Here is a 12,640-nt window from a genome sequence, read left to right on the forward strand (position 1 = left end):
ACATTTTCTCAACTGAATAAGCAAACATTATTATTACTAACAGGTGCCATTGTCCATTTACAGTGGCCTGATGGGTATGAATTGGAAAGCTGAAGAGTCTGGAATCTGTAATGAGCTCTGGACAAACAAGCTCATTATTATCTCCAGCCCTAATGAGAAAAGGCCACCTCCCCCAAGGAGCAACTCCATTTAGCTGCTTATAGCAACCAAGAAACTCTTGAAATTTCAGAATTGCCACTGCCTCGAGTGCTTCATCTTTTTCTCCCTCTCTGACCTAGAGTTCTCAAAAGGTACTGCAAAATAAAACAAGAGAAATCCTGAGCAGAGCTGAGTGGCTGCAATGTTGGGAGACACCAGAAGATCTCTATGGAAGGGGAATTTCATACACTTGAAGAAACACATGCAGGTGTTCTACACAGCTCAGCACTGACCCTCCAGAGAGCAGGTCACCACAGCACATTTCTCCCACTGCCAATCAGGCCAATGAGAATGTTCCTCTGGGATTCAACCTCAGCAACTCCTCAAGTGTTGGGAGATGAGAAAAGAGAGGACAGATCACAGCAATGAAAAGCATTCAGAGCAATACCTGGCTGTCGGACATTTGGTAGAGATCTTTGTACGCCATGTAGACTTGAAAAGAGTTCACACCTGTTCCAAGACAAAATTCAAAGGTGTTGCCATGTAAGTGTATTCTTAAATTGTATTTAAACAAAAACTTCAGGAAAAGTAAGTAATAGGGTATGTCTGGACTAGACTTTTCACCAGCAACTGCCAAAAATCAAGCATGGCTTCACAGCTGCATTGCAGCAGCTAGGACTAGAAGCCTGGATGCCCTCTTCTCTGGGGGAATTTGTTGGGATGCTGTGGGTAGCCTGTGTTCATCCCTGGAGTAACCCAGCCACCACTGCAAACAGGATTGCTTGTAGCCAACTCAGACAAGCAACAGTGGCTAAAGCAAGCATGTAAAGTTTGTGACATTTAAAAAACCTTGTGTAAGGTTCTGTGAATCACTGTTTTTCTTTTTAGGTTTCCTTAGCTAATCAGGAAAACATTTCAGCTTGATATAAACTGTGCTTTTTGGTAGATAAAACTTCTAGTTAGGTTCCCCCAAAGTGCTGAGAAGATGTAGGAACTGTGTATCTGAATGTGCATACAGACTTCCTTTTTCTTGACCTTACACTCCAAAGCGCCCAGCTTAGCTGATGGTAGAAACTGGGAAGCAGTAGAAACAAAGCCTGAAACCAGTTTTATAGGCAGCTCACCACACCTCTCTTTCTGCCTTCCAAAGATGGAAGAATTTATGCTGGCAGCCATAAAAAAACAAGGAAGATGACAGTTCCAAATTTCAGAAATCCTTTAGAAATGCTATCCATAAGAGTGCCAGTTGTCAAGAATCCCCTGTATTCAAATCCCTACAAGTTTTGCTATTTATTGCAAAGATTTGGTTATTTACACAGCTTTGTATTCTTACAGAATGAGAATTACAAATGTCTTCTGTTCATCTATGTACATATTAATTCATATTAGTTTATTTATTTGCCTTGCTCTTTAGTCTACTGACAAGATCCCCAGTTTGGTCCAGGGACCAATATTGTTGTTTTCTAGCTTAAAAGAAAAGTAAATTTTAAACTATTTAAGCTGTATATGCTGCATTTCAAAATGGCTATGATAAAAACTGTGTTTCCTGGGGCAAGAAGAAAAAGAAAGAGATCTGTTCATGTTATTCATGTTGTCTACACAAAATGAATAAGGCTCTCTGATGAAGATATAACTCCTTCAGGAGTCTAGAATGAGCAAATACATCCTCAGGCAGAGGGTATGACTGCTCACACACACATAGAATTCATTTATTCACAATTACAGGACGAAAATACCCCAGGATACATGCAGGACAAAACGCTGAAATGATCCCTGGTATTATGTCTTCCTGCTAAGTCCAGGCAGCTCAGAGAGATACACAAAGCAGGAGCTGGCCCCTCCCAGCTGACTTCCACACCAAGCAAATCCAGCCTGTAAGCCCATCCTTTCTTCCTCTTTTCCTATTTATCAAGTTCTCAGAAAATGCATATGGCCTTTACTAGCTGTAATCCCTCCATCTATTCCTCATTACAGTCTCAAAGTACTCAGTCCCTTCTTACTCTACAACCTAAGCTTGACTAGGCCTTCCCTGAGGCCGGTGCTTGCAGCCCCCCACCCTCAGCCCCATCTTCCTCAGACTGCTCACAGCAGCACCCAGCACATCCATCCTACCTGCCTTAGGGGAAAGCTCAATTTTCTCTCCATGAACCCATCCCATGTGGGGCCAGATGTCAGCTGCACCCAGAAGCCACCTTTCTACGGGGCTGCTCATGCACACACCAAGCAATGAGGATGAGTTAGGCCTGGTCTGAGCCATGCCAGCTGGCCTCAGTGATGGCACAGGACTGACCTCTCGTACACATTTCGCTGTAAGCCAAGAGCTGGGTTACCGATCGCTCTCCCTTATCCACTAGGGTCTAGCCAAAGGTAATTCATTCCACCACAGTCCTGCAGGAGATAAGGCAGCTTTCTCTGAGTACTGTGGTTGGAAAACATACACTGACCCAAATAATATGTATTTTCATCCTTTCTCTTTTATTGCCTTTGTATCTTCTTAGGCCCTCTTCTGACCTTGATAAAATGACCGAGTTTTACTCTCACTCTCTTTAATGTTCTCCCTGAAATTAATGGGATTAGAAGAGATCCCAGTAGGGATCCTGCCATAGGATCTTGAGCCTGCTCACAGTGCAGAAGTAGAGTTCTCCCATGTAAACACACATTCACACCCTCAGCTACCACCAAATATACACACAGTAGAAGAGCATTTCAGGGGCTGCCTGTACAGCTAACAGGAGAGATGGTGGGAACAATCCTGCCTTGCAAAGAGAGCACCCGTACCAGACACCAAGATAAATAACACAAATTTACATATACAGGTATCCAAGATTAGACTCCTTGCCCTGGCCTGGTTCCTTGACCTACTCATTGGAATTATGCAGCTTTTCACAAGCCCTGGTGCATGGCCTATTGACCTTAATGCTTAACATCTGTTACACACTACATTCTTGTTAATGTCCTACTTGCTCTCACACCACGGGCACTCAACAGAATCCTCTCCAAATTTTAGGCAGGACTACAGGTTTTTTTGAACAGTGACAAAGTCAAAGGAACCAGTGAGGCCCCTGTCAGCCAATTTCAGGCTCGTGCTCCTTTGCATATACTGAAAAAGCCCAATACCAAAATAACAGCTGAAATGCTACAAGCCTGAGTGTTTATAATTAATATTTGACTCTACAAAATCTCCGGGCCCTTCCAAAGCCTGTGTCTCCTTAAATTAGCTTTGTATTGATTTAAAACTGATTAATTGTTCAATTATACCTCATGACAAGGCACCTCAACAGCCACTCTGTGAGCTCCCCTGTTACTCATGCTGATTGCATTAGGCACATGTAGCACTGAAACACAATGAGCTGAGCCCTGTCACTCAGCTAACTCACCCCTAATCAGCCGAGAACCAATTCAATCCAGATTCCCAGCTGATGAAAACCAGGGTCACTCCACTGACATCAAGTCTATTTGCACCAGCTGGCTCAAATGTTTCCAATTATCAGGAAATATTACCCGTTAATTTGAAAGCCCTTGCCATGCTGAATTATTTCCTATTGTGCTTGTGCTTTCATACCCACCCTTACCTTGTGTCTCCTAACATGTGAGAGTAACTCACACTGCCCGCCTGAGACAGACATGAGAACAAAGGCGACCTCCTAATGCTCTCGCCACTGAAGAGGCCACCAAGGCTCCATCACACATCTCAGTTCATGAACCAGTGAACAGATTTCTGCTTCCCCTGATGACTCAGAGGCAGGTCAGATTTATACAGAAAACTCACATTTCAATAGTTGGAGAAAACTATTAACCTGTCTGCATCAGGCTTTTAACGTAAACCCTCAGGCAAATTTGGGAGTGTTGAGCCATCTGTGGTCAGGGAGCTCTGGAAAATAAACTCGACCTTTGAAACAAGGCACAGTATACTTGTCTGAAAGTACAGTCAGCTAATGCACAGCAGCAGATTCATGTTAATGCTGATAGCAGGGAAACAGCACAGATTTGACACAATCTGTGTTGACAGATGTCATCACCTTGTAAAAATCACCTATACTAGAGACCTATGGAAGACCAGCTGCAGTTTCTGTAATTATGTGCAGTCTTGCTGCTGGAAGTGTTTTGTTGCCTAAAATCTGGTTATACAGCACGTGTACTGTTAGCATCCTGTGACATGGAATAAACTCCCCCAGGTGACTGCACCTCCATGGCATCTCAGCAAACAACTGTTCACTCAAAAATAGCATTTTGCTTTTTTTTTCTACTTTGAGAGTACCTTTTTCCAAAAAGGGAACCTTTCACATCTAAGTTATCACTAGCACTACACATTACAAAGGATGCTGCATATACGTATCATTTCCCAACAGAAGAGTCATTCTGATTTGCCCATGGAAACTGTACATCATTTCAGAAAATATTCCCTAATTAATATCCATACATTTTCAAGGAAAGTATAAAGTTAAAAATATGTGAAAATATATGATTCTGGAAAGAAAACACATGCTGTTAGGCAAAATTTTAAGGAACAAGATCTAAGCTAGGACGTTCTGAAGGCTAGATCCCATTGCCCACACAGAGATATCTGGTGCCCTCCATATATGAGACTGCCATGTTGAGCCTGCATGTGTGGAAATGCATTTAGGAGAGGTTTCATCTGTGCTATTCTGAAGTGGTAGCTGGAGTCCAGGTAGGGTAACCTACAGCATCTCATGTGAAAATAGGCCTGTTAATTGAACACAGTCATACCCATAAAAGTGTCTTAGATTCCTAAATAAGTGACCTTTTTTTTGCAAGTGTTGAAACAAAGCATCTTCTAGTAACTTCAGGGAAAGCCACTGGAGAGAAGCACTTGAGAAAATCAGGGCATTTTTTCAATATTACGTACCTAACTTTAGCATCTCTTTTTTTTAATAACTGGAATCTGTTTTAAAAATATTTTATTTAAAAATCAACTCCCAGCAAGTAAATTATCCCAAGTCATTGGTGAGAAATGAGATCTATCCTGTAGTGACATTTTCACAGACCCATGTGCTCTTCATATTTGGATTTAATTCGAGGCATCTGAATCAAACATTCCAGTCTACTTAAAACCTGAACTCTACCTTGAACTGTTTCATTTTCTTCATTCATTAAACAGAGGATCTAAGGTGACTGGGCTGATTATCCTAAATGCTGATCTCTGAGTTTAACCTTTGGAAAAAACCTACCTATGCAATGTCTGAGCCCATTTCCACATATACAAGCAAGGGTAAAGTGATACATTTGTATATGACAACATACGCATCTTAATCTTCCATGCCTATACTGGACAAAGTCATACATATGCACAAAGTTTCAGGTCCATTTTACACAGCAGCAAGAGAAAATACAAGTTCAAGATAGTGAAGAACGTTGGCCAGCATAGCCAGTGCCTATGCATTCATTAAAATACATCAACATTTCACCTCCATATGATATTTCAATAAAACCAAAAAATACTGCTAACATTTCACTCACTAACCTTTGTCTTGCACCAGTACTTCCAGCTCTTCTCGAACGCCATCATACCAGCTGGTGATGTCCACATGGAGGGAGTAATCACAACAGGATTTGGTATCAGCTGCCTCATGCCACTTCTCAAAGGTGGTCAGTAAACTTGATCCAGGTTCTGGAAGCACATGGTCAACTGAAAAAAAGATTGGGTGTCTGTTAGCTGGACAGTATGCACACCGTTCAGACCTCCCCGAAGCGAACACTCTTCCAGCACCTCAGCCAAAACAGCAGCCCTGGAGGCGGTCTGTGTGCTGACTGTAACTGTGGGGTGTCAGCCAGGTCTTGCTGCCTCAGGTGCAGCAGACTTTGTGAACAGTCTATACAAAAGATGAGTCTGGTAACCTGCTTGGTGCAGCATCAATAGACACACAAAGGGGGAGCCAAACACCTCACAGTTTAGGAAACATCTGTCTTTCCCTTTCCTCTATTTTAAGAGACCACAGGTTCTGGACTTAGCTGTATTTCTTGCCTGGTATGTCCATCTCTATGTATTTCACAGTAAGAACAACAAAACCAGTGCCTTATAGTCACTGAACTGGCCCACTCTGCCCTACCAATACATCAGTGCAGATGTTCAATGTTTTCTCAGCAGCCAAAACTGGGAATACAGCCAAAGGTTTGAATGGGGCTGATGCTGAGCACAAACACTCAGTCACACTCTACAGTACACTGAGTGTCCTGCCTCTCCCCTGTCTCAAGATCTGTCTCTAATGATGCCACACCATCAATTGACATAAAGACACGACTACTTATGCATTTGTACCTCACTCTGCAGGGCTAGGTCAAAAGTTCATATGGAAACAAAGCAAGACGGGCTTACAAGTGGCATTTGCAAGCCTAACTCTGCACAGGAATACTCAGCTGAAGAACACAAACTGAAAAAAGCTATTAACAAAAGGAATGAACAGCAGTGAATTTTGTGCCTATGGCCAGAGAGTCTTTCAGCTGATACCTGCTGCTAAAGATGGGTAACAGATAACACCAAAAAAAAAAAAAAGCCAAATCCCAATTCAGCGGGGGTAAAACTCCACTGGGAACCTTCTCTTCACAAGGAAGCCATGACAATTTATGGCACCTGCACAACTGCCTCACAACATCTAACCAAAGTCAAGTCACGGCCAGAAGGAAAGAGATAAATCTTGTCCCACCATCTGTAGAAAGAAGAAGGGTTTTTAACAAGTAGAACAAGTAGAAGCACTTCTTCCTTTCACCAAGATGTTCCTCAAGGACATCTCTGGTAGGGACTTCCTCAGTTCCTGCTGCCAAACCTAAGTTCATAAATAAGCATCCTGTTATTTCCAAAGCCCTTGAAACAGCACTAGGTGGGAGCAGCAGATCTTTGTCTGATTTTCTGTGCCATGCACTTACAGTGCGACCTACATTGTTTTCCAAAAATCCCAAGAGTATATACATTATCCCTCAGTGATTTGTCTGTATTTCAGAGGAAAATCCAAGAGACAATTCCCCAGGCTAGTATTTCTTTCTGAGGGTAGGTTCATTTTCAGGCCAGCTCTGGGTAACAACGATGAATGGATCTCAAACATAGTGCCCAGAAATTTGAAGATTCATTGCAGAATATCTCAGAAAATCTGGATGAAGCCTCTGGTAGCTCTCCCCACACATGCTACACAGGCTTCAGCCTGGTGTGGGAAGAGATAGCACTGCTAGTACTCACTGATCATGGTGGTGCCCCCTGCTAGCGCTGCTTTTGTGCCTTGATAGAAGTCATCAACAGCAGTCATCCCTTGGTAGGGCTTCTGTAGATAAGTGTTGACATCTATTCCCCCAGGAATAACCATGCGCCCATTAGCCTCTATGGTCTTGACTCCTCCAGGGACAATCAGATTCTCTCCTATTTGCCTGGACAGCAAGGAAAGCCAGTGTTACTTTATTTGAACAAGCACAGAGGACAAAGCTATTTGAGGCATGTAGGGAAGAGAGATCCAGGGGCCATACAGAAGGAGGTGGGTCCCCAAAGGAAAGGTGAAGCTCAAGCACCTGCTCCCTCTGTCCTGCCCAGCACAGCAGAACAAAGCAGAGAAGAGCTGCCTCGCGGAGCCGTGAGCTCCACTTGCTTTGCATGGCTCTAGTGGCCAATAAAGGAGCTGTAATGCACCAGCATTAAAAATTGATTATTTTTTTATATGACTCCTATCTTTAAACAATTCAAATTGTGTACACTTAATGCTCTCTTGGGGGCTCCAGTTTTGTATATTAAGTTCTTAAATGAAAATAGGAAAACATAGATCAAATACGGGAGCAAGCTGGAATTGTAAATATATGGTAGAAGCAAAAGGCATCAAGCAATGCAAATTTATCCTTAAAAAGAAATCTAAATAACCTAAGATACAGAAATACATATCTAAGAGACCTAAACATGTTTAATCTACCATGTCTCATATTCTTCATCCTCCTCTTGAAGTTAAAAGTTAATGAAACATGCTGTGGAAAAATTATAATTAGCTGTTGCCATCTTTCTCCCTTCAGGTCTTCAAAGCAGGATTTTTTTTTTTTTCATTATTAAAAATATTAATCTGTCCCCCATGCCAATATCAAACTCCAGATACTTATGATCAAAATACTTTTATTATTCATGGACTCATCTACAAATAAGTTAACCTTTAACTTTTAAAGCCACACTACATTTTTAATGCCTACTTTGCATGGTGCCAAACAGGGAGAGGCATGGATCTGTGTGGAAGCTGTGTCTCTGCACAGTCACACCACAACATATTTGGGCTTAGAGGTAACCGTAAGGTAATTAAAGTTCACTTAGTTTATTTCATATTACAGACACTGAGTCCTTGTCTTAATTTTTTTTTTGTCTGGATAAAATAACATTTTTCCACAGCTAAGTAAATACCTCAGATATCTGAGCTGCTGAATCTGTTTCCCCATATTAAAATGCAACTTCCACCTACAGTTCAAAACAGCAACTGATTAACAGCCAACTGCGATAATGCAGAACCAGAAGTGAATATTAACTGTTCATTAAAACCAGTAGGAAAAATAAGAAAAACAGGGATAATTATTCACATTGGAATTTGGCCAAACTGACAGGGTTAATAAATAGCCCCAAGAGGTCAAGAATTTGTTTCAAATGCTATGCAAAAATGTCACCTCCAGCAGCTTGTCTCCCCTGGTGCTCTGGGCTCTGGCTGGAGGGAAGCATAGCCATTCCATCAGCAAACTCCCCACCAGCATCCTGGGATGGGGTCACAGCTGCCCAGCACTGACCAAATCCAGGAGGGCTTACCCATGACAGCTGGCACCTCCATGTCTGGCACCTAACAGTCATCAACACGTGCAGCACTGGCAGCCTGTCATAACCTGTGTGCAGCTGCGCAGTGTTAACACCACCCTGACAAACAGGGAACCGAGCTGGATGCAAAAGCTGGCAGCTGCCCAGTACATCCAACTGCACAAACAAAAGTTGCAAGCAGCTCCTCTGTGTAAAATGTGCCTCACAAAGGCATATCATAAGGCATTGCACCTATGAGCAGATTCAATGAGTGCATACAGTTAGGTAGCCCCATGTGTAGTAATGGTGTTGCACTAATCTTCATTAGTCAAGTCCACTCCCAAGATTTTAATCAGAACAACCCTCCACCTTTGTAGAGCATTTATGTGGCTAAGAAATTGAATTGGGAAAAAAATTCACTATGACTCATGTCCTTTGAGTATGTCCAAGGAGTAACTGCACTCCAAGGACTAACATGCCTTCTGAGAATAGTATTAATGAAAACCTACACAAAAATATGAAAGCAATTAATTTTTATTTTCTTCCACAATCAGTATCTACCAGTTTCCTCTTCAAGAAGACATGTCCTAACGAAGTGAAAGTGTGTGAACTATATATTGAAGTTTTTTGATGACTCAATGCTCACTATTTTCAGTGTATGGTTGAGTAACATCTTATTCAGCTGAAATAATCCATGTTGAAGTGACATGGGACCAAACAGCCTTTGTGGATGATGCTGCACTACTACTTGTCAGAAATCTGTCTCATCTCTTGCCCTGGCATCAAGATTAAGGATGGGAGAAGTCTGATCTTCACTGGCGCTCAAGGTTATTTTTATTCTGAGTAGAACAGAGAGTAGGAGATAATGTGACAGGATTCCTGAATTGCTCACTCATTAATGCAGAGTGTATGTGAGTAAGAATGGGGTTCAGTTACTTGTGGGTGAAAAAAACACAACAGTGCAGATAAGTGCATTCTAGATACTGTGCAAATGACTGAGCTGGTTTCCTCATACATCAGCAACCAGAAAACTCAGACCCCCCAGAAAGCTGATGCTGTCTACCATTTTCAGTTGAACCATTTAGCAAATTCTGTTGTACCTGAGCTGATTAAAGCACAATGGAAACAGCAGGCTTCAGCTCTTCCTGAGCTTCATCCAAGGAAGCTGAAAACCTCTCCCAGAACTCCATGGTGGTGCTTCTGTGGTTATCAAGCCCAGACCTCTTTCAGGCATCTGAGGCTCCCCCTAATTTGACTCACCACTTCCTCACCCTAGAGACCATGTCTCCAGTCCTTCGCCCTGTCACTTGTTCGTTCCTCCAGCCCAGAGGAACCCAACCCTTCCCCTTGGCAGGGATGGAGCAGAGTACAGCAAGCACCAGACCATGACCTGTCACTTGGCACAGGGCTCACTTCCTCATGCGATAACAGAGGCAGGAGAGATGTAGGCAAAATATATTATTTATATACCAATGGCCATTTAAATTACCAAATATTTAAAATACCATTTAGATGCTGGAGAACTGCCTCTCAGCTGCAATCTGAGTGTGCAGGGCTTAAGTTTGAGGTAGGAAAAATCCACATGCAATGCTGCTCCTTGTACCTAGGGAGCCACTTTGAGCATTGACTGGCAGGAAGAAGCATCTACCATCCTCCAAACTACAGCTGATCTTCAAACACACTCAAGGTTACATCTGCATCCCTCTCCACAGAACGATCTGCGTTAAAAGCATTAAAAGACCCAAATAATTTCATTAGGCTGAAAGAGAAACCCAACCCTCTCTTTTCCAATCAGTTCTCATTTCAGAGTGAGAAAAATAATCCAGATCTTTTATATCCCAGCAAAACCAGGACACCATTGCCTATTCTGGGCTGAGTGGTTTGGTGTCTGCTCCATTCCATGGCAAGAATTCTGTATTATCAGCCATATCTGCAGCTGGAAAGTTAGATCATCAACTGAAATGTGGCTGACTGAGTTTCAAGGTCCAACTCCAAAGAATCTTGAGCCACATTTAACAGTTATGTTAAATATTCAGACACAATGGGCAGTTCCAGCTGAAGAAACTAAGAGAGACCAAACAAACCCAGAGCTTACTTAGGTTGCAAAATTTATCAACTGAACACAGTGAGGACCCAACCCCATCTCACAGCAGGCTGCCCTCACAAATTACTGGGCAGCTGAGATACTTCCTGGAGGTATGGATCTACACATGGATTTCAGAGAGACTCTATGTACTTAACAAGGGCAGGTGAAAGCTTGGCATTGCTAACCTGCGTATTAACTACCATTGCATTTCTGGAATAGAAGCCAAAAATTCACAGCAGTTTCAGGCTCTCATCCTCTCATGCTTTTAGTTGTTTAAATAGTTTTGATGCTTACAAGTGTTACAAGGAGATTTGCATCTGAACTAACAAAAACACAGAAAAACTCAACAAAAATACCCACCAAAGAGATCACAACTTGGTTAACTGTTGCTTTAAAAATAGATACATATTCAAAATTTTGTGTCCTCTCCACTTTTGCCACTTCTGCAATGCAAGTGACACTAGAAATGGAAAGGCAGCGTGAAGGATTAAAAAGAAAACTGCATAGTCCATGGATGAAAGTGTTCATATTTGTTTCTATTATAATAACCTGAATCATAATAACATAAGTAGTCACAGATATATAAAGAATTAGACTTTTAATCTGATGGCATATTCTTAAGGAGCTCTGAAAACAAGTAGGCAATTAATTATTTACCAGATAACCATAATTATATTTCTGTGCATCAAATTGTAGCCTCTGGAGACCAAGCTTCTTAGGTCACTAGTGAAAATGTTTAGCAATCATGAAAAAGGCTTTGATCCTTGTGTACATCAGAGTGCTCAGACACGCTACGTAACTTTGCAAACCTTAGAGACCCTCATCTCCACTAAGCCAAGGTAGGACCAGCAGAGCACATGGACATCTCTGTTACAGCTTCCCAGGCCATCAGTAACACATTATTTCAAGTTCTTCACCTAACAAATACTCTCTCAGTTCCTGCATTTTATAGCCTGGTAAATCAGGACTTCCTAATTATGCAACAATTTAAGATCATTTACCTTTTGTAATAGAGAAAAGGGACACATGAACAACGCGTAACAACCACAGGAACAGAACGTGCTGTGCTTCAGCATTAACCAACAGGCAACTGAGAAGCAGCAGGTCCTCATTTGCACCATGCAACATCAGGCATATTTCAGGTTTCTGTGCCCTGCAATCCTTAAAAGCGTGGCTGTCATTGCACTGACTAGGTATGGGGAAAAAAGGCGCAGAGAACCTTCCACCATTCATGGTCTCAAAAGATTTCCACTGTCCTTATCATTACTTCTTTTCTTGAGAGACCCTACTTACCTTAAATATTTCAGAAGAAACTATGATTGAACTGTTTGAAAAGCAAATATCTTCAATTCAGAGCAAAGAAATTTTCTACTTATCTAATCTTAGTGAAGATAAAATGGCAGAATTTAATAATTAAACACTCCTCTACTACAGCCTGACATTTAGAGGTAACAGATTCTGTTCACAAAAGATTTCAGGTCAGCACTATCAAGAAATCACAGTAGTCTAAGTTAACAGGCATGCAAAAAAAGCAGTATTTTATAAAACCAACTTTATAAGTCCATCTTCAAGGTATAGGTCTGCATAGAAGGAGTGGTCATCATTGATAATTCTTCCACCTTTAATGAGCAGACGGTCACTCTGGAGGGAAAAAAAGGGAA

The 12,640-nt window shown here is 41.8% G+C and overlaps 1 protein-coding gene across 2 annotated transcripts in view; it reads right to left on the reverse strand.

Moving 5' to 3' along the window:
- CRMP1 (collapsin response mediator protein 1) overlaps positions 1–12,640 on the reverse strand; it is a 50,631-nt gene that overhangs the window by 20,750 nt on the left and 17,241 nt on the right. For both annotated transcript variants that reach the window (XM_042053476.1, XM_042053477.1), the window contains exons 2-5: positions 12,532–12,620; positions 7,328–7,512; positions 5,621–5,785; positions 587–648 (exon numbers count right to left, since the gene is read on the reverse strand). In XM_042053476.1, the coding sequence (XP_041909410.1) occupies positions 587–648; positions 5,621–5,785; positions 7,328–7,512; positions 12,532–12,620 (501 nt within the window). The remainder of the gene's footprint in view (positions 1–586; positions 649–5,620; positions 5,786–7,327; positions 7,513–12,531; positions 12,621–12,640) is intronic.

Source organism: Corvus kubaryi, unplaced genomic scaffold (assembly GCF_017639235.1).
Source record: "Corvus kubaryi isolate FWS band 111438036 unplaced genomic scaffold, C.kubaryi_AGA036_p1.0 split1-131, whole genome shotgun sequence".
Taxonomy (NCBI): Eukaryota; Metazoa; Chordata; class Aves; order Passeriformes; family Corvidae; genus Corvus; species Corvus kubaryi.